Consider the following 25,538-nt stretch of genomic DNA (forward strand, 5'->3'; position numbering starts at 1 on the left):
TCATTAAATTCAGTCAAATGACCTAAGGCTATTGTCTCATTGCAGGACCACAGCTATTTATTTATCCATAGTGCCGCAGTATTGATAATGACGCGTTTGACAATCCATAGTCACCTGTTAATAAAAGTGAAATTAAATTACATATAATCACCTCTCCAAGGCCGTGTGGTTCCCAGTACATTAGAATAGGACCATTCCACCTCCTTCCCATGGATGTCGTAAAAGACGACTAAGGGACAGGCTAATAAAATTCAGGCTAAAAAAGATACTTCTTTAAGGCGATGGGCTAGCAACCTGTCAGGCACTTTGAAACTCAGTTCTATCTTTATGCCATACAGCTGAACGTGGCTTTTCAGACTGTTTGTGCACCCCGTAAGTGATAATGACATGATAATACATATATGTATATATATATATATATTATACTAGCGAACCGCCCCGGCTTCGCACGGATGCAAAATTCGGAAAAAATTATACATAAAAACCTTCCTCTTAAATTAAATTAAATCTGCGTAATTTTAAAGATTTAAGCATACAGACAAACAGACTAAAATAGCGACTTTGTTTTATACTATGTAGTGATATATATCTCGTTCAGGTGTTCGCGGCGATAACGTCGTCGTACGCGATGTGCCCGCCGGCCATGTGCCGCCTGTTCGACGCGCTGCGGCAGTGCGCCGCGCGCCACTTCCCGCGCAACGCGGAGGTGCGCTACTCGGTGGTGTCCGGCTTCATCTTCCTAAGGTTCTTCGCGCCCGCCATCCTGGGGCCGAGGCTGTTCGATTTGACCACCGAGCAGATAGTGAGTCTTTGTTTACGATGTTTTGTTGCATAGATTATTTTTTTTTACGAAATGGAAGGAATCTGATTCTATGAATTTCTTTTATATATGTACTAAATAAATAAATAAAACTTGTAGTCAAGCAGAAAGTTTCTCATGGTAGAGAAACTGATGAATAAATGATTAAAAAAGGAAAGGAAAATTAGAAAAGTTAAAATGCACACACACGAACTGCATTGCGTCTGTCGTGTATGAGTAATGTTAATTTGTACGAGAGGTTGATTTCACATCGACGTTGGGACGCAATGCGATGCAGTTGCATCGTGACGTGCGACTTCGCATTACTACAACCAGCTACTGACTAACGTAGAAACCAAGTTGTGGTACTTGAATTTTGACAATATAACTGTATATTAGAAGTGATAATGCAATTTAAAAATGCGTGCAGAGTTGGTTAAAGTATTTAGTCAAAGAACACTATACAAAAAAAGAAAACAAAACCTAAAATATATGTGGGTACAATAATGCGGAGTTCTCGATAGAGTACTTGTAAGTAAGTCTGTAGTAATAAGTAATAAGCTTATTATCAGTAAAATGAATAATTATTTATTAAAAATAGGTAAAAAAACTTTTTAATTTAAACGGTTTTATGTTAAACATACATTGCAATGTTTAATATAAATGTACTAAAAACCAAAAAATAATAAAATAGATACAGTCATGGGAATTATAAACATATGCATAGAGTAGACTAAAATAAAACCGTGGGGCACGTCAATTGTCTACAATCGTTGATTAAAATGTTTGTTTTGTAATGTTACACTATAATTAGGCAGTTGTTCAACCGACAACGATGGACGTGTGATAAGTAGGGCTAGAATGTGGAAACAAGTTAGCAAGCTCGATTAAGCGAGTTTTAGGGTTTCATAATGTTGAGCGAGTAGTACTTTTATCATAAGTTTTGTCGATTAAAGACAAACTACGAGCAGTGAAACGATTCCTCGCTAGCCAGCAAAATAGTAAGTAATTTGCGCACCGTCTGCGGGCCAACTGCCTAACGACGAATTAAACGATTCTTCTATCGCACATTAAGTCTATAATTTGTAGACAATTGACGTGCCCCACGGTTTTATTTTAGTCTACTCTATGCATATGTTTATAATTCCCATGACTGTATCTATTTTATTATTTTTTGGTTTTTAGTACATTTATATTAAACATTGCAATGTATGTTTAACATAAAACCGTTTAAATTAAAAAGTTTTTTTACCTATTTTTATTTTCTAGTTTTTAGTTTTTATTTCGCATTCTGTTTAATTCATTTAGTGCTTCATTATTGCAAGGTTTCTTGCCCGTTAGTTTATTGCAGTCCAACTCCTCTATACGTAGTCCCTGCAAAGATCTTACTCTACTAAGAGCCACGTAGGCTTGACCTTCTTCAAACAGTTTCGCACCTAAGTATACGACTGCGTGATCCACAGTGCTGCCCTGCATTTCATGTATTGTAGAAGCCCATGATAGTGACCTTTCATTTGATACCCATGTTGATGGGATTGATAAAACCTAAGTTATCCGCCATTTTGTAGAGGCCGCCATCTTGGATTTCAATTTTTTATAGTATATTGTATTCTGCTTGTTGAGCCCTTTCATTTGATACCCATATTGATGGGATTGATAAAACCTAAGTTATCCGCCATTTTGTAGAGGCCGCCATCTTGGATTTCAATTTTTTATAGTATATTGTATTCTGCTTGTTGAGCCCTTTCATTTGATACCCATGTTGATGGGATTGATAAAACCTAAGTTATCCGCCATTTTGTAGAGGCCGCCATCTTGGATTTCAATTTTTTATAGTATATTGTATTCTGCTTGTTGAGCCCTTTCATTTGATACCCATATTGATGGGATTAATGAAACCTAAATTATCCGCCATTTTGTAACGGCGGCCATCTTGAATTTATAATGATAATGAATAAACATAATTATATTGTCACCAAAATCCAAAGTGTATACAAAATTTCAGATTAATCGGTTGACAGGAAGAGGGTGAAATTTGAATTACTAAATTTGACCCAAGAATAAAACAAACGGGGTGAGCTAAATAAAACCGTTTAAAAAGTAAATAATTTTTTGCAGGACCCGCAGACGAACCGCACATTGACGCTGATCTCGAAGACAATCCAGTCTCTGGGCAACTTGGTGAGCAGCCGGTCTGCGCAGCAAGTCTGCAAGGAGGAGTACATGGCGGAACTGTACCGCAGCTTCTGTACGCCCAAACATGTGAGTACTCTGTTGTACAGGCCTAAAGGGAAATTGATAGAGATATGTATTAGATATAGTTGATAGAGATTACACTATAGAGAAGTTGAAGGGAATCAAAACGTTGCTTGCGCGGTTAATGCCTGTTGTAGGAAGTATAGTGAAAGTTATATATACACTAATAAAACTAATAATACACGAAAGGAGAAAGAAGGAGAGCTGAAAAGGAAAGAAATAATGAACTATATTGGTGGAAACAAATAATAAAAATATTTTACAATAAAATTAAATCTGATGTCTACTTCTAACAAAACAATGTCATGACAACAGTTACTATGGGAAGCAATGCATATGTATGTCTGCTGGCTTTGCACGTTAATATATTACAAATAATAAATAAAGAAGGTTGATAACACCGCTATTACTGCATTTTTACGGTGGCTGTTAATAAGGATCCTAAGATTCGATTCCTTTTATCACTAAATTGTAACTGAGCAAAGTCGCTTCTCGCGTCTGTCCCTATGTCTGTATGTAGGTATCTATGCTTAGATCTTTAAAACTACACAACGGATTTTGATTTTAATAGAGTGATTCAAGAGAAAAGTTTATACTGACCGTGCGAAGCCGGGGCGGATCTAGAAATACGGTGATTGTGGCAATTGTCAAAGAAGTAAATTAATATTGCTCATTCTCTCCCAAATTTTCATTTTTTGGGGGAGTCCTGACCTGACCTGACTGTATGACCAACGTTCTCACTCACACTCTCCTTGAATATTTGTTTAAGATCTATAAGATATACTTTCAACTACTTCTATTGTTCCTTGCGAGTATATACCTATATATTTTTTTAGATTGTATTTTTTCACTATTTCAGATACTTTCAACCACCTTTATTGTTCCTTGCGAGTATATACCTATACATTTTTTTAGATTGTATTTTTTCACTATTACAGGTGCAAGCAATAAAGCAGTTTTTAGAAATAATCTCCTCGAGTTCGGATACTCAGAATAATAATGTACAAGAAACACCAGTGCTGCTCAAAGAAGGGTGAGTTATGTCAATTTTTATTTAAAGTTCAGAAGTTTTTTTTTTCAGTTAAAGTTTTCCTTTTACTATCTTGATGATCTATTAACTTCATGTTCTTTTCTGTGCGTCTTTTGGATCAGATACGGGTAAGTTGTATGTATATGCCAGATATATTTTTTTATAAAGTTCAGTAGTCTGTCATAATGTAGTAAAATGAGAATCATAAGTACTCATTCTTAACACAATGAAGTAATATTTGGTACTTTATATACAGATATTACCGTCGATGCTGGTCAATTGCTACCTTGATATCTTTCCTACAAATATCTAACTATATCAGCGTCGACATCTAAATTTAAAGAATGATTCTTTAAAACTTTCGTGTTTTATTAGAAATAAATATAAAACATCGGTTTTAACACGCACGTAACTAAACTGTAAGAAAATATAGTTAATTGGTGTGTTATTCCCCGGCAGGACGATGATAAAGCGATCGGAGGGCGGGCGCGCGGGCGCGGGCTCCCCGCGGCGGCGCTGGGCTCGCGCCGCGCACACGCACGCCAAGCGGAGACATTTCAGGCTTACCAGGTATTTTTATGGCATTTAAAAACTAGTTTAACTAAAAATACTTAACGGCCCGAATTTAGTTACAAAGATCTCTCTCTCATCTCTGCGTGTTCCCGGTTGCGCCCTCCCAAAAGTGTTTCAGGATCCGGGGTCCGCCAAATAAGTTCCAAAGATATTATCTATACTAATATTATAAAGCTGAAGAGTTTGTTTGTTTGTTTGAATGCGCTCATTTCAAGAACTACAGGCCTGCAAAAGAAGAATCTCTGGTTAATTAGCCATTCTCTTAGTCGCTTTTTAGGACATCCATAGGAAAGATTTGGAGTGGTTCTATTATTCTTAAGTGTCGGGAACCGCAACTCACTTATTCATAACACAATTGCTCAATGGATTCGGCTAAGATTATTGCACAAAAAATATGAAATCATACAGTGCCTGGAATTAAAAAATATTTACAATGTCGGACTTTTCCCAATTAGGATTTCTTCCAGTCAACCAAATTAAAAACTCCCAAATAAAAAAAGGCATCGCAGATAATAAGCGTCGAGGATGCGCTTAAATAGTTGTTATAACGTAACGTAAGGTAGTATAGTGTATATAATGTTATGTCGTGTGCGGGCAGCGGCGAGCTGTCGTGGTCGCGCTGCGGCGCGCGCGCGCCCGCGCACCGCCTGCCGCTGGGCGGCGTGCTGGCCGTGGCGGCCGTGGACTGCCCGCCGCAGGGCGCGCCGCTCGGCACCAACAACATCTTCCAGATCGGTGAGCGGCTTACACGTACAACACGACACACCGACGTCTCCGCTTGTGCAATACTTAGTGCGTTCGCTTCAAAGATGACTATGCATTCCCAACACAATTTGTTTTCGCAATGTGCGAAAGTGTGCTAGAGATGTAATCGACATATGAATAAAGTTTGTGATATATTTGTACAATGTGGTACTGACTTCATCAACAGCGACCTTTCTGCACTAAAAGCAAATAGAAAAAAAAAATGCTAAAACATGTACAATATGAAACCTATCTATCCTTCTGAACACGGGAAAATATTCTTAATATTCAATGTTATATTCGCAGTACATCGCGAACGAGTCCTGTACGTACAAGCGAGCAACTGCGTTGAGCGAGCGGAGTGGGTGCGGCTGCTCACTGCTCTGTGCCGACACTCGCCTGCTGTGAAAGCACATCGCGGTTACTACAAGGACACCTACTGGACCTGGTAACTATTGTATTTTGAATAGCCCTGGATATTCGTAAACAGATTGAAAAAATAGACGGACCAATATTTGTGAGTTTTCTAACATTTGAGTTATTCGTAACCGCTGATAACCTAACGATCTGATAACTAAAATGGCAAAAGAAAATTACAATTCGCAACAATCTGATATCAAGTTAAATATTGTAATCCATTACAGTTGTGGGCGATCGGAACCAGAGGCGGAAGGCTGCGGCGGCACGTCGGAATGCGCCACGGAGGCCGGCGACAGGGAAGTGTTGCGCGGGCCAGCCGCTCTAGCGCTGCGGCTGGACCCCGCGCGGGACTTGCAGCGGCTGCACGCGCTGCTGGTCGCGCACGCCACGCAGATCGACGAGCGCACGCGGCGCCCGCCAGGTGTGTATAGTGTTACCGTCTACAGCTGTACAGCACTGTGGCGCAAGGCTGGTTCCTGCAGCTGGCTGCACGCGTTTCATATTTACACACATACATACATATCATCACGTCTATATCCCTTGCGGGGTAGACAGAGCCTACAGTCTTAAAAATTTTGGTATTTGGACTGAAATTTCGAATTTTAAATCGTCTGTTCTTTTTCCCTTCTCAGTGTCTCAAAAGATTAAAAAAGAATCTATTTTTGAATTACAATTCCAACTTCTTCATAGAACTGCGAATATAGAGTTTTCATACCATTATACAAGTGACTGAATATCTATTATAGGTTTTTGACACGATTTTTCTAGCATGTACGAAATTTTCTCCGATTAAATTATTATATCTATTTGTTTTCAGATAACACGAGTCCGGAAGATCGAGAAGCTGAGGCGGCGACGTTACGAGACCTGCAAGAGGAGATGTTCCATTTAGAGCACCGGCACCGGACATACCGGCGGTCGTTAGCTCGGGAAACAAAATATGGCAGCAAGTACGGCATAATTTCTGTAAAACGTCGTAGATTTTCCACCATCATTAAAACATTAAAGAATAGAATATTCTAAACGCTCCGAAGACACACACTCGACACAAAACTTTAATCAGAATTAACATATTTTCACATACATACAACACGCGTTTAGGAAGAGCCAACACACCATAAAGAGTCGAAGGCCACGTTCTATTATTACAAGTGAACGTGGAATTGAGATTCAAACTGGTTGCTAGCTCATGGACATAATCCCGATAGGAGAAGCCCTTCCCTCTATGGACTTTTATAATTTGCGCAGGAAGAGAAGCATATTTTGTTTTTCTTCACTATCTGTTTTCATACATGTTTTGGTGAATAATTAATGATCAAACGAACTTACCTGTACGTGAAGTTCGATCATAATTATATGATCAGCTTCATTCGATGCAATTATTTTTACATATTGTAGTCGAGCTTCCACGCCACCGCCTTGCACGTTTGTAGAAAGTGGGAAAAAATAAATTCACACTGGCAACACCATCCCCACCTCACAGCCGCCCGGTTGGATCTCGTCATTTAGTTCAAAGCAACATATTCCAAATGCATGTTTAGATTTTTCATAATGGTGGGTGGGACAATCAACTATGTGGGAGGGTTATTAATAATTGCATCGAATGAAGCTGATCATATAATTATGATCGAACTTCACGTACAGGTAAGTTCGTTTGATCATTAATTATATTTCTCAGCTTCATTCTTAGCAATTATTTTTACATATTGTAGGATGTTTAAAGAATATAAAAAATTATGAAAAATCAGCAATATTTATTAATTGTGTCCAATTGACATTAAACAAAAACCCTAATATATTAATTATCATTCTGAGAACGGCATATGTTTAACATAACAATTAATGTTGTTGATTGGAGAGAATTGCTTTTGAGAATTGATTCGTAGAAGTAACAATGCTTCTGTTATAGAACCTCGCGAATACCGAAGAAGATTCACTCCAACCCGCCGTTTTACGAATCACATCTAGACTAACCCCTAGTGCGTTAGCTTTAGACGTGGCTGCATGCCGAGTACTATGCGCTGTAAAAACTGAAGTATCTAAACCGCTTTTTTGCAATGTATCTTTAATCCATTTGCTAAGTCTTTGTGATGTGATTTTATGATGAGGTTTCCGGTAACTTATAAATAAACTATCTTCATCGGATGAGCGAAGGTTAATTGTTCTTTGCATGTATAAAATGAGACATGTAGCTGGACAAATACGTGGGTTTTCGGTAAAAAACGGCAATTTTAAGACTGGTTGCTCTGAATTTACACGTGTTGTTTTAATACGGTCTGGAATTTTAATAATAACTTCTACATTTTCTTTTACGTCTATATTAGATATTTTTATTAAAGAAATGGTTTGTACTCGGTGTGCAGTCACCAGCGCTAGAAGAGTTACCAGCTTCTTTGATAATTTTTCTAAATTCAGAGACTCATTAGGCCATTGCGTTGCTAGATAATTTAGCACAATATTTGGGTCCCACGTTAAGTTATACTTGGGAGCTGTAGGTCTGAGATGAAAAACTCCTTTCATAAATCGTTTCACGCTCTCGTTGTTAAGATAAGATGATCCTAATAACAAAGATATTGCCGACTTATGGGAATTAATCGTACCATACTGTGCCCCGTTAGTAAAGAGTGAAAATAAGTAATTAATGAGATTTGCAATAGATGGCTCTAAAAAATTAAAATTATTCAATTCGCAATAATTAATCCAATTTTTGATACAGTAATCATACTGTTTGTATGTATTACCGGTAAGAGAAGACAAAATTATATCGATAGATTTATCATTTAAGGATTTGCGTAATAACGAGTTCCTGATAATTTCACGGCAGCTAAAATGAGTGTCTGGTTCATGTTGTGGGACAACCTGTAAGGAGATTTTAACAAGTTAATACTCGGGCCAAACTCTAAGAAATCTGAGACGATCAATTTTTTCAATACCGGGAACCACGGTTGGGTTGGCCAATATGGCACAACAATTATTCCTATAGCTCGGTCTGCTATTATTTTTTGTAATGCTTTTTGTATAAGTGCAAACGGGGGGAAAGCATAAAAGTAAAGTTTAGACCAAGAAATAGTAAATGCATCTACTCTCCACGCATCTGGATCACTCTTCCAGGAGACAAACCTAGTGCATTTAGAATTACAGCGGCTTGCAAACAAATCTATGTCTGGTTTGCCAAAAGATTGTACAATTTTAAGGTAAGCTTCGTTAGATAGTTCCCACTCGGTATCCGTAAATTTTTTACGCGACAACCGATCAGCTTCGTAATTGTCATGTGTATTTATATAAGATGCGAATATTATAAGGTTTCGTTTCTCACACCACTGCCATAATTCTTTTGCTATATCATGAAAGAGAGGGTACTGAACACTTCCCATTCGATTGATGCATGAGATAGCAGTAGTATTGTCAATTCTCAACAATACCTCACAATTAGACAAATTTTTTGCAAAAGTTTTCAGTCCGAAAAAAGCTGCTTTTAATTCTAAAACATTTATATGCAAATTTGATTCATGATCCTTCCAAAATCCATAGATTTTGTTATCATCGCAATGAGCTCCCCAACCGCTAGTAGATGCGTCTGAGAATATTTCAAGTTTGAATTGATTGAATCTAAACGGATTCCCGCTGGATTCTATATTATCAAGCCACCAATCGATATCATGCTTTAGTGTTTCGGGTAAACTAATTGTTTGATCGTAGCTAGGATTATTTTGAAGGCAAAGATACTTATGACGCTCAAAAACTTTAGTATAAAGCCAACCGTAACTGATAGCTGAACAAACTGATGTTATTAAACCTACGAATTTTGCAAAATCGCGTAACCTGCACTTTTTGACACGTCTTAACTTAATCAATTGGTCTTTAACTTTGTTAACCTTGGTTTCGGGTAGTTTTAAAACCATGTCATAGGAATCAAAAATAAAACCTAAAAATTTACACTGTTTACTAGGTGTAAAGCAGCTTTTTTGATTGTTGATTAGAAATCCGAGATGTTCAAGTAAACTTTTTGTATAAGACACATTTTTCTGGCATTCTCTATAAGTACGACCCAAACAAAAAATATCGTCTAGGTATATTACAGACATGAAACCCTTAGATCTCAAGAATTCAATCACAGGTTTTAACAATTTCGTAAATACATACGGTGCTGTAGATAAACCAAATGGAAGACAATTAAATTCATACAAACGGTCGTTATATTGAAATCTAAGGAATTTTTTAAAGGCTATATCTATGGGTATTAAAAAATAGGCATCCTTCATGTCTAAAGATGCCATATAGCAATCGTTTGTTATAAGTTTGGACGCTGTCCTATAATCTTCCATTTTAAAATGGTAAGTTGTAACAAAGTTATTTAAACATTTTAAATTTAAAATAAAACGGTGGTCACCGTTCGGTTTGGGTACTAAAAACACACTTGATATAAATTCGTTATTCACATGTTTACATTCTGAAATGGCTTGTATCTTTAATAAAGAATTAATAGAATTGACAAATAATTTGTCTTCTGCATTTGACTTGGGCACTACATTAGGAGTACCTGTACGAAAAGGAGTAGACTTAAAAGGGATTTTATATCCTTTTAACCAAGACAAAACTGTAAAGTCTTGTGTGATATCTTTCCATTTCGAGAAAAAAAACTTAAGACGCCCTGAATATACCTCTTTTAGCGCCTCCTGTTGCTCCCTGTTCGCTCCGATGTCTCCCGATCTCGACGTCCCCGCTGTTGAAAGTCGTTGGCCGAAGTCTGGCGTTGGCGCGTTCTGCCCGATTCCGTCTTGGGAGTTATCTTCCGAGGCATCGTTTTCCAGTTTAAACGAGCTTTGGAATTTTTGTTCGGCTTAATAAAATTATTTTTATTAAATATGTTATACCTATCATTTTTGATCTGTTTAAGATCGGCTGCCGACCTCTTTATATTCTTTGCTGATTTTAATTTTTCAGATATGTTTTCTCCGAAAAGTAATTTGTCTCGGGTTGACTCCGTAAGAGTTTCTCTAAGTTCCTGGTTTATCGAAGATATAACAAATCCACGGCGTGTTCTCGTATCACTGAAGTGACTATCACACAGCAATCGCATGCATCGCTCAGCGGTTTTAAAATTTTTGTGTGACTTTCTTTCGAGATTGTCATTTCAATTGCTTGATTAATGGCAGCTATAGCTACAGATAACTGTTTTTGTTTAGCTAATAGAGAAGAGTCTCTTTTTACCATATTGTCGGCTAATGCGACCTTTACCTCCGCGTTAAGCGATGGCGCCACAAGCATATCACAATTTTCGGGTATTAAATATTCATTTAATAATCTATCTTTTTCATCTTTGGAAAGCCCTTTCGACAGGATGTCTTGCCATCTAGACGCCAAGTCTTTGTGGGTTGGTTTGCCAAACTTATTATCAATTTTAGGAGCGCTACCCAATAGAACAAGAATTTCGTTGTCTAATTCTGAATCTGTATTCTCCACTGCCTGGGAAGTTGAGGGTATTTCATTGGAATTCGTTGTAGTAGGGCTTGACAGTACGTCATTAGCACTGTGAATTAAATCGGCTCCTACAACAAAACATTTGTTTAAACGTAATGGAGATAGCCCATATGGCGTCTCGCAGTACCACAAATGCATTTTTACGTATTTTTTGTGAAAGAGATAGCCCAGATGGCGTCTCGCATCACATACGTATTTTGGTGTATTTGTAACGTTATTGCGCTCATTGATAATTTAATATCGTGAAAGAGATGGCCCATATGGCGTCTCGCATCACAGGACAGAAAAGTTTTATGCATACAATATTTTAACAGAACAGAGAATAAAAAAAATATATATGTGGGTAGATTAAGTTTTAATATCAAAACCACTATTACGTAAAATAAAAACCACTATTATCAAAATAGTGGGTAAAATGAAGTAAAATAATAAACTCACCTTCTTGTTCATAATCTGAGTTGTCGCTGTCCGAGTAAATAATTAAACGCCTACGTTTTTTATTTGATTTTTCTTTTAATTGTGATTTAAGCTTTTTTATTTTCTTGTGGATTCTTTCACTGCTGCTGTCACGTTTCCTTTTATTCGGCATAATGATTTCGAAAATAGTAGTACACGTGCGAAGGCTTGAGCACGAAAACACGGAATGACGAGATCCAACCGGGCGGCTGTGAGGTGGGGATGGTGTTGCCAGTGTGAATTTATTTTTTCCCACTTTCTACAAACGTGCAAGGCGGTGGCGTGGAAGCTCGACTACAATATGTAAAAATAATTGCTAAGAATGAAGCTGAGAAATATAATGAGCAAGGATTCTACGTTCCAATACGTCTCGCCTAACAAGCAGGTTGTAAGTTACGTCCCTCTCTACAGGCAAGCCCCAATAGGCGACGACAACTACCTGCACCTGGCGGGCGCGGCGGGGGCGGCGGGCGCGGCGGACGAGGCGTGGCGCGCGTGGCGCGGCGAGCGGCCCGCGCGCCGCGCCTCCAGCAGCGACTCGCTCAGGCTCGCGCGCCACGCCGACGAGCGCTCCTCCGGCAAGTCCAGCAAGTCGGCGGCCAGCGGGTACCTTTCCATGTCGTGTCTCAAGCACGAGCCCGATGAAGATAGTGATGCTTCGCAGGTATTATTTTCTAGAGTCCTTTTGACTTACTAATTTGAGCTAGGTTAGTTTTTTTTTTTTTGCTGAAACTGAATTAGAAACTGGTCACACACGTTGAGTATGAGATTTTGCTTGACGCACCATTGCAAACATTAACTGGATTAACGCATGAACGTTTGTATGTTCAGGAGAAGCCGGCGCTGCCGCCCCGGCCGCGCGGCGCGGCGGGCGAGTACGTGCACGTGGAGCCGCGCGCGCTGCGCTGCGCCGAGTACGAGCTCATGGCCGACTTCAGCAGCGCGCGCGAGCGGCCGCCCGCCGTGCCGCCGCGCGCGCGCCGCGCCTCCCCGCCGCGCAGCCCCGGCGCCGCCTCCACCGACGACAGCCTGCTGGACGAGCTGCGGCGCGACTACTGCGTGCTCAAGGTCTGCGAGGACGAGCCCGACGACCCCGACCCCGACCCCGACGATGAAGACTGCGGCAAGTTCTCCAGAGTCAGCGTCCAGAGGAAGTCCAACCCTATCAAGAGCCAGACGACCGCGACGAAGCCGCTCAAGACCTCCAACTCAACGTCGAACGTGCAGGAGGCCGCCGCGTCGACGTCGCGCCCGCTCACCGAGAGGCTGACTCCCTTCTTCCTGAAAAAGAAACCGAAGGCGACGGAGGCGGAAGGCGGCAAGAGCGGGCGCAAGGAGGACAACCTGATCGGGCGCCTGACGCCGCGCTTCGGGCAGTCGCGGCTGTACGGGCGCGGGCAGTCGCTGGAGCTGGCGCCGGCGAGCGACGCGCGCCGCCGCATCGAGCGCTCGGCCACCACCGTGAACATCTCGCGGCCGCTGAACTCGTCGGTGGTGGCCAACCTCAAGTTCCTGAGCCTGCACCGCTACGGCGCGCAGGAGGACGTGCAGTGCCGCGCGTTCGTGCGCACGGACGACGAGCCGCCGCCCGAGCGCGGGGCGGGCTGGCGGCGCGAGCTGCTCGCCGCCAACGACATCCGCCTGTAGCCGCGCCCCTGTGGGAACGCGGCTCAACATTTCTCGATTTGTTTCGAACTCTCTCGTCGACCTGAAGCGTGCCTGCTCTAGTTCGTAGTGGCTTAGAATGAATACCGGTACGTTTAGTTATACGATAGCTTAAATACTCAAATGGTGCCAAGCGTTGTGCGACCTCGTCGTCGATCGACGACTTCTCATTCCTCTAGCACAATAAATTGTAAAATTCTAAATGATACTGATGATTTTTTTCTACGTTTGATGTCTCACGTTGAAACTAGCAATATATGAGGTAGTATATTTTTGTATAACTGAACTAATTTAATATTGAAATTTAGTGTATTTAATTAAAATATATTGTTAGTTTTCATGAAATAATTACTAATATTTCATGTGTCTTCTGACAACGACTAGTGAATATCTTCCGTGCTTCTATTGTAATTATTGATAATATTATTTCTATAGATATAGCATTATTGTCTGAATATAAACATTACTTTTCTACACCACTTTTAGCACACCCAAAAAACTCAGATTCCGCACAACAGTATGTACTTAAGTTTGATATTATCGGAAAAATAATTAATTTTATCAAAGACTTGTAATATTAGTGAATAATATTGTATAATTATGATTGTGACATGATGATTGCCACGGCCTTAAGACGCAGCTGCCTGCTCGCGGCGGTACGTCCACTTGTAAACACCATTACTTAAACTGTGATTCACTTTACAAACTCGGCTTATCGATTTAAAGTAGTTATTATCTGTATATAAAAAATATTCAGTCAATTGCAAATTATATCGAATACTAAAACTCGTACAAGAGGTACATATGATGATTTCTTAGTTTTAAATAATTAATTAATAATTTTGCAATAGTTTCTGATAATTTTTAAACTGTATTTGTATTTTATGTGCGTTGTTGTCCTCTGATCATGAGGAAAATTTTAATTTTAAGATGATTAAATAATGTACAAATAATATTTCTCAAAATATACATATTATGTTATTTATTTCATTTATTTTCATTTTGTTAATAAAACTTCACAAATATGCAAACTCTATAACTGAATTTTTAATTTAAATTATCTATATATTACATGTATTTATTTTAATATCTTTAACCTAATCCTGCTATATATTCAGAGAGTAAAATTATCCTGCTGTGCAATGCTACACACAGATGAACTGAACATATTTCTCGTCACGTTCAGTAGGAGTTAAAACACACAGAACGTCACTATGATTGAATAGCTGTCTATCCCGGAACGCCCCAAATCTGAGATTGACTGGTAGACTATTGTCTATATTATTGCTATTTGACAAAGGTCTAAAAACTATCTTAGAGTATTATTTATTTGTTTATAAGGAGCCCTAAAAAAATACTTTTCTGTCTTTATTTTAGCTATTATATTTAAAAATCGAAAAAGAAAATGCAATATTCAAATATGTCGCCAAAACGCGACTTTTAGCAATATGGCGGCCATGGCATGCAGTGACGTAGATTTCTCATAAATATCATACAGAGCTTGTTGGTGTTTCGAATAGATTTGATTTTCTCTTGTTTATTTAACTTGTGCCACGTCATATGTGTGAAAATTAATAAAATGAGTTCCTATAAATGTTGTGCAGTGCCACAATGCTCTAATACAACAATAAAAACTCCTACGAAACTGTTTTTTTTCTGTGCCGATGGATTTGAATATTCGCATCGCAAGAAGTGGTTTCAGCTTGCTCGGCATAACCCTGATGATATATCACCAATAATAACTTAAATAGTGATCTAAGATCAATGGTTACCAAGATATACTTACATTGATGTTGTGATTGCGACATCTAACACAAAACATTATTTATTTTTCTAATACTTTTTCACATTCCTCAGTTCGGCAGTATAGAAATCTGGATTTTCTTTAAAGAAGACGCCAACGAAATTGGTTTCCATTATTAAATACCTACCTATGTTTTCCGAGCGATAAAACACTTATAAAATCTTGAAAAATAATAGCGAACACCAAGGAACGGTACAATCCACAGGCTGTTTATGCGTAATCTACGTCATGATAGAAATAGCCAATCACGGTCGTTTTAGTCACGTGACAGCTGCATAAAAAACCTAATTTTCGGAGACCGACTTTGTGTAAATAATGCAATATTTTTATCACGCGTAATTACAAATCGCTCCAAAAAAATAATATTAAGACTGATGACATAAAAGAAATGTATATTTTTATTACAGTCAAATAGCCTATTACGAATATAAAGTGTATGTGAATGTGAATGTTATATAATTTACAGTTCAAAACATACATAAGTCACGCCTCTTAGGGGTAGGCAGACACCAAATTTTTCAGCTTGCCACAATCCCAGCTTACTTCTTTCGCTTCATCCATATTGCCCTCATGCAAGCAAGCATTTCGGGTTTTTTGACTGACCTTATTTTAGAATAAGGTCTTTTTGTCTGTAGCGGGTGCGATGATTCGGCTCGACCGCCACCAAAGGGAAGTTCTTCCGCCAGGCTAGGTGTTATGCCTGGGGAGCCGCGGCTCCGTCGATATTGTGTCGGAGGTTGTATATATAGCTCCAATCCGTGAAATCTTTAAAATAGCGATTTAGATTCTTCGCTGCTATTGGTTGAGCGCGTCAAATTCTTCGCGATGATTGACAGTTGTTGTGTAATTTGATGTTGTGACAAGTGGCGTAGAGATGTCGCCACACGTCTAATCTTTCCCACTCCAACAGTTCCATTCACACTCCCTTTGTACATTTGCTTTCAGTTCAATGATTTCTTCAAAAAACAAACTATGAATGAATGTTTTGGTTCTTAAATGATTATTTTTTAAAGAAATTTTGCTGTTGGCTATGTACCTTTTAGAAACTCAATTGTGGCAACACTGGCCAAGCAACAAACAAACATGGGCATTGGGCAACACCAGTGTTTCTGTCAAATCAAATCCATTTAATATTATTATCTGTGGTCTATGTGAGTGAGTTGAATTGAAAAAAAACTGGGAACACGGAGACGTCAACCAAAAACATTTCTTTCCAAAAACAACCTGATCTAAGGAAGTACCTAATCTTCAGAGATTGTATTAATCACGTTCATATAATTTCTCAAACATTACAGAACAGTGTATTTTAAAAGGAAGACAATGGCTGACTCCGTTAATATGTCTCTCGGTAAGTTGCAACAATATGCTCATTTTAAACAATTTCCCTCCTACTTTTAACATTTACCAGCTCAGCTAGTACTTTTTTCATGAAGATACAATTTGTATTGCTTATTCCGTTCGATGCTATTAAGTAAGCGCATTATTTATGAATAAAATTGATATAAAATAATAGTGTGACTACGGCTATGACGTTTGGATATAAATAGCATGCATTCACAGAAAAATAACACGGTTATATAGGTATTCACCAAATTCATCCGCTAGGTATCTAAAGCGGATCATCCGAAACCTATTAATTTTAACTTTGTTATTTATCCGAGCCATTCAGAATTTTTTGCGTAAAAGAGTAACAAACACACACAAAACTTTCACATTTTTTTCATTAGAAGGATTCAGTGAAAAAGGTCGAACGAAAAGGGTATTCTATATCAATTACTGAGTGGCGGCAGACTATGCGCAGCCCAAACCGCTGTGTCTAAAAAATTGGCATGCAGGTTCCTTAACTGGTTCTAAGAGAGGGCTTTCCAAAATGTCTGCGAATACGGAAAATAACAGGATTTTTTGTTTCACGCGGTGTACTCCGGTTTTTTTTGCCAGGCATTTGAGATTCCTAGCTTGAGTTAGACATGATAAAACTATAATGAATTCTTGTCCACAACACCACCTAAAATGCGTATAAATAGACATGCAGAGCTATTAGAATATGAGTCTAAATTGTCTATTTGTTTTTTCTAGATGAGATCATCAAACAAAATCGGGTGAGTCGATCTCGAGGGAGAGGTCGCGGTGGGGGTGTCCGTGTTAGTGGGCGAGGCACTGGGCGAGGTACAGGGCGCGGGCGAGGCCGTGGTGTTGGTCAGCGAGGACCCTCACAGTCCCGTGCCAGTACCCTGGGCGCCAGACAAAGCCGCTCGCGTTCTCGAGGCCCACAGGGGGGCCGGTCCCAATCCAGATCTCGTTCACAATCCCGAGGCCGTTCCCAGTCACGCGCACGCTCCCGTTCACGCCAGCGCATCCGATCTATTTCTCGTGGCAGGTCAAATTCAAGAAATCAATTCACTAGAGGTCTTACTCCTAAAGGGCGTGCAGGACTTGAGGATCAGCAGTCTGAAATGCCACCTCTAATTAGAACTGGAAGATTTAACAGAGGTAGAGGTAAGATTACTTTTTAAGTTGTTACTTAAAGATATGCATTGCAGCAAATTATATTCTTGTCAAGGATGTAATATTTGAAGTCCTCAAAGATAAATCCAAAATAAACATTATTTTAACATTGAAAATGCTTCCAGCAAGTAAGTCATACTTCCAGTTGCCTAAAATGTTCAGGTTTTTCACTTAGTTTTTATATAATCACATTATACAGACATACTTTCACATATACAAGTATGGAAGGATAGATCCTATGAAAACTTTAGCTTACTTTTTATTGTTCATAGTTCAGTTTTATAATCATTCATTGTATTCATTATAGGTGGTCAACAAAATAGATTAAGACGGTCAAATTCAAACCCTAATTTGAATGGCAATGTGCACAGTCGCCTGGGCGTCACAACACGCAGAGGTGGCGGTAACAACATTCGCAAGCCTTTAGCAGTTGCTAAAAGGGGAATCTCAAAGAGAGGCAGAGGGTTAAGCACTGGCAACAGATACAGTAATGTGGGGCTGAGATCTGATCAAATACTGAAAGAACAAAGGCAAAACATGCTTATGCAGAATAACGTTATTCGGTCACAGACTTTTACAAGATCTCGCAACAACTCGTTCAGCTCTGCTTCACAATTGACAGTCAGTGTGGCTAATGACTTCGCGAAGCGTCGCCGTAACAGTGTCGGTAATGCAGGGTACCTCAACAGACAAAGTTTGGCTCAGCTTAATAACCAGTTTGGGGGATACAATACTCGAAGAGGGCCAGGCAGTGTAAAGTCTATGGGATCCAATAGATCAAACAGGTCTAACCGTTCAAATAGGTCTAATATTAGTCGGAGGTCTAATAGCTCACGAGGAAGAGGCAGAGGAGGGAATCGTGGAATTGGGCGAAAATTTGTAAATAAACAAATTTTAAATGCCAAGCTCCAAAAAGAAATTGCAGCTATTCAAGGGAAATCATATGGCAGCAGCAATGTCTCGGGTGATGCGCCAGCAGGTGTCAACTTTACTCCAACTCCGGCATCCACAGGCCAGTCACTTCATCAAAGATTTGCTAGTACGTAAGTGAAACAATTTTTAGGTTAAGGTTGATTAAAATATATTTGTTTTAGTTTTAAGAAGTAAGGACATTGTGGAATAAATATCAGTAACAGTATTGAAAACCAAGTAGAAATGTAATATACATTAGAGTGTACAATAGGTATGATTTTTGCTTATAAGTATTTTGATCAAAGAAATCCCAAGTAAACTGTTTATACTTGAGAAATATTGTGTAAATATGACTCATGACTTCATTTAAATTTCAATATAGTGTATGTAGTTTTAAGTCAAGTTAAAAATAAATTTTAATTTACTAAAAATAGTGACTGATATTTCATGTCCTCCAACTATTTTTGCCATTGTGTATACTTTAACACATTTTCTATTATTAAATACTTAAAATACATAAGTATAGTTTGTTTCAATTACTTATTTTTGTTTTCTTTTGGCTTGAAGACTTAAAATGCTTTATACTTTAAAAAATAATTTTGTTACTATGAAAATATTCTAATAAAATTAAAGTTCTCAATGGCTTGTTTTACTACTCTATACTCATTTCAGTTATAGTTTACACAGAACAATGTAGAAATATTTTAGGATATGGCCAGTGATTGTAAATGGGAGAGGTGCAGCAAGGTTCTAAGAATAAACAATCATATAAATTGCATTAATATATTTTTTTACATATTAAACACTTTCGGCATCATTATTAATGAATTGGTGACTGAAAAAGAAAACACAATATTATGATTTAAAATAGATAAGACATTAAGATTAAAATATTTGGTGGAAGAGCTTTCAGTGTACCTGTAAATTAGCAATTTGTTTACTTTTTTTAAATACCTTACCATTTTCATAGAATTTGTTTTTAAAAGAAATAGTTTTATAAGAAGGGGTTTACTCTAATCACTATTCATTAGAGGTTTTAATTATGATAAAGTCATCTCTGTTTGTTTGTATGCACTAATCTCGGAAATTTGTGGACGGATTTTGGTCCTGTTGAAATGTTAGAAAGAAGGTTTTATGAGGATTATATCTATAATGCTACCTGTGTAAAGCCAAGGTGGGTTGCTTGTTGTAAAAGAAAATAACTTACAGTTTTCCCCGAGTATATTACTCAAAATCAATCCATGAAAGGAGTGGACTTTCATGAGACTTGTTTCATCTTTAGTATCAGAATTATCTACAGATTCAAATGTCCATCCCAAATGTTGACCACAATGTGGACAAGTACAAATCTGCCACACATAGCCTGGGAACCATGAATCTGCAGCTTGATGCTGGATGGAAAACACAAGTTTTTCTTATATTCATGAGAATTTAAAGAGAAAAAAACTTTATTTGACATTGGATAATTATCTACATCCTATTTATAATTCTAATTTTTATCCTCATAAATATCAAATTAGATCCTGTAAAAAATATATGGGTAACTTTAACCCACATACATCAGGGATCAGGAGACAAGAGACCATGGCATAATTTTTAGATGACACTTCTATATTTTCGTTACTCTTTTACAGAATTATTCCGCACTAAACTGTTTTTGGGGAATATTTTTTTTCTTTCAACATTCACTTTCAAGCTAAAATTGGGAAGAAAAGTCTGGAAAATTATGCATATTTTCCCTTTTGTTTTACATCTGTAGGTAGTCAAAAAATATTTAATTTTTCCGAGGGTATATAATAACAATCACTCGATAACAGATATGTAGTAGATATTATTGTCAACCACGTCGTTAGAGTAGAAATTAACTTACAGGTCCAATATTCTCGCATCTTGCTTTTTGAGCAGTAACTATTTCAAACTTAATACCAAAGGGATTCACTAATGTTTGTACTGTGACATTTTGTCTTCCAAATAGATTTTGTTTCTCTGTTTTGTGTGCTCCAGAACTGGGTATGCTAAATAAGTAATGGGAATCCGCCACGTCAGCTCCACATTTACGGCATAATAGTATTTCTGAAATAAAAACAAAACAAGTGGGTAACGCACTAATTAAGGAATGCGTGTTTGAAGCTAATACCGTCTTCGTATTCACTTTCTCTCTCGATAGTATGTATTGATTGATCTTACCTTGCCCATTATTTTCTGGGTTTGAATATTCTTCAGCAAACGTGAGTAGATTAACGGAAACACTTGACAAAAGTAGTAAAGTTTTAAAAATTATAAACATGCCTCTACCAGTTTACTATGAATATACTAATACTTCTGTCAAAAAACTTGCTCCATATGTTTTATGATATTTTTGTCGAATTGACACAGAATTGCTTGAATCTGATTTATTATAGATTATATCAGAGTAAAAAAACTTAGAACAAGAAACAAAAAATATAATCAGCTGTGAACAAGATTACATTCTAATAACTTCAATTGACTTGACGCATGCACGATTGACAATTTAAATTTTGACTTATGTCCAGTGTTGCCAACCCCAAAAAGCTAAAAAACAACTCGCCTTAAAAAATAGTAGGTAGGTAAAAAAAAGGCAGATTTCATAATTTTGCTCATAATATAATAATTATTAACAAACAATTTTCTTAGTTTCAAGAACTGCATTCATTGACATATTTGTAATTACAACAATAAAAGAACAAAAATCAAAATAAAATTATTTTTCAGTTTCAATTGCTTCATCTTCAATATTTTCACTCATTATTATTTTTAAAATCATACATATTTTTGTTGAATTCCTTCATGTGCCTTTCTGTGGATTTAAATGAATAGCAATCGGTTATTTCGGATTAAGTGTGTAATACTCCTATAATAGTTGTAGTCGATATTCGGTTACGTAATTTCACTAAGGAATATACTACCATCTAGTGTTATTGTGTTTTATTATGTAGTGGTTATCAAAAAATGTTTGCAGAGTAGTATAATAGATGGCGCCGAACGTTAGTTGAAAACCAGTATAAAATAGGAATCAAACAGAAAACAAGGACATTAATATGAAAACAGCAAATCTACTGTTAAACCAGTCGGGTTGGTAACACTGCTTATGTCATCATGCAAAGGTACGTAATACGTTAATATATTTTGTCCCTTTCCAGGTTTGTTCCGTATATATAAATTTTTGTTTTAGTTATTTATTGGCTGAAGTGAGTAGAGGGCTTAAAAAACAAAAACAAAGAGACAAAAAAGTCACTAATCTTTATCGAAATAAGAACGAATACACATACACACACACACACACACAGGGTCACGTCTATATCCCTTGTGGGCTAGACAGAGCTAACAGCCAAGAACGAATTTAGAATCTTAAAACGAAGATTTTTCTGAAATATACTTATTGAGTCGTGCCCTTTGCCTCCTGAATAAAATGAGGGAATAGGAAAAAATTTTGGATCGACGTGACGTGACAGATTGACAATGAGTGACATTTTTGTGTAAATAATAATATTTAGTTGAGCTTATCTCGCAAACGCAAACTCTTATAACTCTCAAGTTGACTTGTTTGGTTTGTTGTTGTTGAATTGTAAAAAGGTGATAAAAAGTGATAAGTTCTTATAAATTGAAAGTGTATACTATAATCAAGAAGCAAAATGTCGTTCTTCAAGAATGTAGCGTCAGGTTTCAACATTCGCAGTCATGATACAATAATTAAGGAATCATTGATAAATAATTTATCTGAATGCGTCAAAGATATACAATACAACAATCAATTTGAAGAAAATTTCCACAGCGTTTTGGGTTCCACTGATTCAACTAACACATTATGCAGTGCTTTAGAAGCAGTATTTTTACATGGGCTGAAAGACACATTTTTGAAGAAAGCTAAAAACGCATTTTCTGGTGATTCAGACCAGCGTCCACAACCTAACTTTTGGCCTCTTATTCTTGTTCTATCACACAGGCAGAATATTGACCAGATTTCCTCATTGCCCCAAATCAACACAGAAATAGGTCAGTGTAGAGCTTGGCTCAGAATAGCCCTCAATGAATGCCTTTTATCTTCTTATATGTCGACATTGTTACGGAATATGTCTGCAGTTAAACCATTTTATAACAGAAACGCATTTGTTTTTGACACAGAAATATTAGAAGTTGCACAAAAATTAATTGAAGGATTGGAGTCATGTGTCCAATTTAACTTGCCTATAAATTCAAGCTTGTTAAATCAATGGCCAGAACAAGTTTTGATGCTGGCAGGTATTTGGGTTCCTAAGATAAGAGTTGCTCCAATCAGCACTGCTCTAGATGTTGCAAGTACAATAAGTGATGATGTGAAACCAAAATTAGCATCTACGCCAACACACACCTCTAATATTACAGGTTTGGGTAGGATGTTAGCTCTAAATGAAGATGAAGCATTAGATTTCATTTTGTCAAAAGACATCAAAGATATAACAAGTACACCATATGATGAAGAACAAGAAGTTGATACAAATTTAGAGTCGCCTCCATTAGCAGCTGCTACTGAGCCAGAAATTTTTCACTCAGATATTCCATCTACAAGTAAAGAACAAAAACTTTTCTCACCTGTGTCATCATCAGTCAACTCGGATGATTTTATAGCTCCAACTGATGTTATAGTTACTGGTAACTCACTCACTGGGAAGGGATGGTTGAATGAAGCTATTGATGATTTGAATACCTCCATCCATTCTAATTCATCACATGGAAGCAGCATGATAAAAACTCCAGAATTAAAAAGTTTATCTTCTTTAGTTGATAATTCAAATCCTTTTGGAGAAGCGTTTGCTTCTAATACTCCAACATTACGTGACATTATAAAAGATATCCAAGATGAGTTTAAAATCACTGATGACACTGACATATGTGAAATTCCTCAAGAAACAGTGAGTCCTGAAGATCCCTTGCTGCAAGGTCTTGATTTTGAAGTTGTACCAAATTCAATGTCAACTTCATTTACAGTTCAAGAATTACAGAAGATGATACAACAATTAGGAGCTTTGTCTAGGGAACAAGGGCTCGATCATCAAAATTATAAGTGCAAAGCATGCCAAGATCTACTTGGCAGCACCATCTCCAAGGCCAAAGTATGTGCTTTTACTGGTGAATATTACTGTTCAAACTGTATGGATCCTAACATCTTCATTATTCCTGCTCGTGTGATACATAATTGGGACTTCAAAAGGTATTCAGTTTCAAAGAAGTCTGCACTATTTTTATTAGAATTTCAACATCACCCTTGGATAGATATGAAAAAACTAAATCCTAAGATTTATTGTGGAGTGTCAGACATGGCACAGTTACAAGAGTTAAGGATACAATTGAACTTTCTGAGAGCATACATTTTCACTTGCCGAGAACCTGTTATTGAAGAGTTACAAAAGAGAGTCTGGCCGAGGGAATATTTGTATGACCATGTACATTTATACACAATTGCTGACCTAGCACAGATACCTAATGGGTCACTAGCATTACAATTGGAGAAAGTAGTTAGCTTCGCCAAGGGACATGTGCTAGATTGCTGGCTCTGCAGCCAAAAAGGCTTTATATGTGAGGTGTGTCGAGACCCCAAAGTCTTGTACCCATTTGAAACAGGGACCACATATAGATGTGATGAATGCTCAAGTGTATTTCACATCAATTGTTTAAATGAAAGTATGCCTTGTCCCAAATGCAAAAGGATAAAAAACCGTACAAATGAGTCCTCATTGGTTGATGCTGTTCATGCTCATTTTAACAAATAGATAATATGTATATTCTATCAGACTTTATTTTATTATTACTAGGGTAAATTGTTAAAATCAGCTGTTTTATCTGTATTTTTCTTAAGACTAAGTTGAATTTTAATTAAAGTGACATACAGTCATTACATAGAGAATGAGATGTGCACAATTTTGTTGAATTTATACGTCCTCAGACCAAGCACTAATTGCCACTAGACTAATTCATGAACTATTTGTTAGTTCTATTTAATTTTGCTACAACTTCTGGAGAAAAGTGTTAAGTTCCATTATTGACTTTGTGTATAATAACCATAAGTCCATTTATCAATAGAATAAAAGTTAAGTCAAGGTGTGAGTGAGTACCGACACTACCGATATTTTCATGTGTTAGTTCTCCTTGATTTATATTACTTATGTCAATCAATAAATGTTTGTGATAAAATATTAAATAAAATTTAAAATTTGAATGCTATTTTAGTTATAGCAATTTATATTATGCATATTGTATATAAGAAACAGAAAAAAAAAACAGAAGTAATTAAAGCAAGTTCTATTGCTAAGTTTAACAGCAAATTCTATTATTTTTGTGTGTTAAGTATTGTTGCGTGCAAAAAATAAAATCATTTTAACCTTCAAAATGCAGAGAAGGCGATGGAGATGTTTCATCTCCTCCAAGCCAAGCCAAGAGCCACAATATGGCATCCCCAATTATTTTGTTCTTGTACTAACATACTGAGCGAAACTGTTTCTGTGGATGGACAGACTGACAGATAAGAGGTAAGGATTTCCTTATAACTATGGAAATCAAAAAGGATCGTGATAAACCAAACAAATCTTGTATTAAAATATATGATTTATTTTTACTTACGTGTATTAGTATGCGCTAAGCTTACTCCCAATCAATAATCTTTAAAATAAGTAAACAATATTTTGGCAATTAGTAAATACTAATTTCAAATATAAACTTAATTTAAAAAATCACATTAAGTTTGACCAATTTTAAGTTAATATAAAAATACATGTACCCTTTTAACCATTCTAGAGGTATGATATCAGTCTTTCCTGTATGTTCTGTGTCTGGCTTGATTGATCAATATTTGTTTTGACTGGGAATAAATTATTTACATTATACAAAATTATAGTTTT

The 25,538-nt window shown here is 37.3% G+C and overlaps 4 protein-coding genes across 6 annotated transcripts in view; 3 read left to right on the plus strand and 1 right to left on the minus strand.

Moving 5' to 3' along the window:
• Nucleotides 1-14,409, plus strand: part of LOC106136899 (GTPase-activating protein) — a 33,384-nt gene extending 18,975 nt beyond the window's left edge. The window contains exons 8-18 of one of the 2 annotated variants that reach the window (XM_060954353.1): nucleotides 599-802; nucleotides 2,918-3,061; nucleotides 3,994-4,088; nucleotides 4,545-4,655; nucleotides 5,257-5,393; nucleotides 5,709-5,850; nucleotides 6,047-6,243; nucleotides 6,640-6,772; nucleotides 12,171-12,229; nucleotides 12,276-12,423; nucleotides 12,591-13,178. In XM_060954353.1, coding sequence (XP_060810336.1) covers nucleotides 599-802; nucleotides 2,918-3,061; nucleotides 3,994-4,088; nucleotides 4,545-4,655; nucleotides 5,257-5,393; nucleotides 5,709-5,850; nucleotides 6,047-6,243; nucleotides 6,640-6,772; nucleotides 12,171-12,229; nucleotides 12,276-12,423; nucleotides 12,591-13,029 — 1,809 coding nt within the window. In that variant the 3' untranslated portion in view covers nucleotides 13,030-13,178. Of the gene's footprint in view, nucleotides 1-598; nucleotides 803-2,917; nucleotides 3,062-3,993; nucleotides 4,089-4,544; nucleotides 4,656-5,256; nucleotides 5,394-5,708; nucleotides 5,851-6,046; nucleotides 6,244-6,639; nucleotides 6,773-12,170; nucleotides 12,424-12,590 lie in introns of both variants that reach the window. The other variant, XM_060954352.1, reaches the window with a different exon arrangement.
• Nucleotides 14,410-16,340: 1,931 nt separating this feature from the next.
• Nucleotides 16,341-19,285, plus strand: LOC106136919 (serine/arginine-rich splicing factor 4). Its single transcript, XM_013337588.2, has 3 exons — nucleotides 16,341-16,576; nucleotides 17,305-17,724; nucleotides 18,041-19,285. Exons 1-3 carry the CDS (start codon nucleotides 16,549-16,551, stop codon nucleotides 18,778-18,780), a joined length of 1,188 nt encoding a protein of 395 aa, XP_013193042.2. The 5' UTR covers nucleotides 16,341-16,548; the 3' UTR covers nucleotides 18,781-19,285.
• A 129-nt stretch (nucleotides 19,286-19,414) lies between these two features.
• LOC106136921 (protein cereblon) lies at nucleotides 19,415-21,154 on the minus strand. 2 transcript variants are annotated; one of them, XM_013337593.2, is made up of 4 exons: nucleotides 20,833-21,153; nucleotides 20,516-20,718; nucleotides 19,853-20,036; nucleotides 19,415-19,480 (listed from the first exon to the last, which is right to left on the minus strand). In XM_013337593.2, exons 1-4 carry the CDS (start codon nucleotides 20,930-20,932, stop codon nucleotides 19,437-19,439), a joined length of 531 nt encoding a protein of 176 aa, XP_013193047.2. In that variant the 5' UTR covers nucleotides 20,933-21,153; the 3' UTR covers nucleotides 19,415-19,436. The 2 variants fall into 2 exon arrangements, with proteins under 2 accessions (XP_013193047.2, XP_060810519.1); XM_060954536.1 differs by having other exon boundaries at nucleotides 19,415-20,036; nucleotides 20,833-21,154.
• Nucleotides 21,155-22,140: 986 nt separating this feature from the next.
• On the plus strand, nucleotides 22,141-25,528 carry LOC106136994 (uncharacterized). The gene has a single exon (XM_013337718.2). It carries the CDS (start codon nucleotides 22,299-22,301, stop codon nucleotides 24,411-24,413), a length of 2,115 nt encoding a protein of 704 aa, XP_013193172.2. The 5' UTR covers nucleotides 22,141-22,298; the 3' UTR covers nucleotides 24,414-25,528.
• The last annotated feature ends 10 nt before the right edge of the window (nucleotides 25,529-25,538 follow it).

This window comes from Amyelois transitella, chromosome 4, assembly GCF_032362555.1.
Source record: "Amyelois transitella isolate CPQ chromosome 4, ilAmyTran1.1, whole genome shotgun sequence".
NCBI lineage: Eukaryota > Metazoa > Arthropoda > Insecta > Lepidoptera > Pyralidae > Amyelois > Amyelois transitella.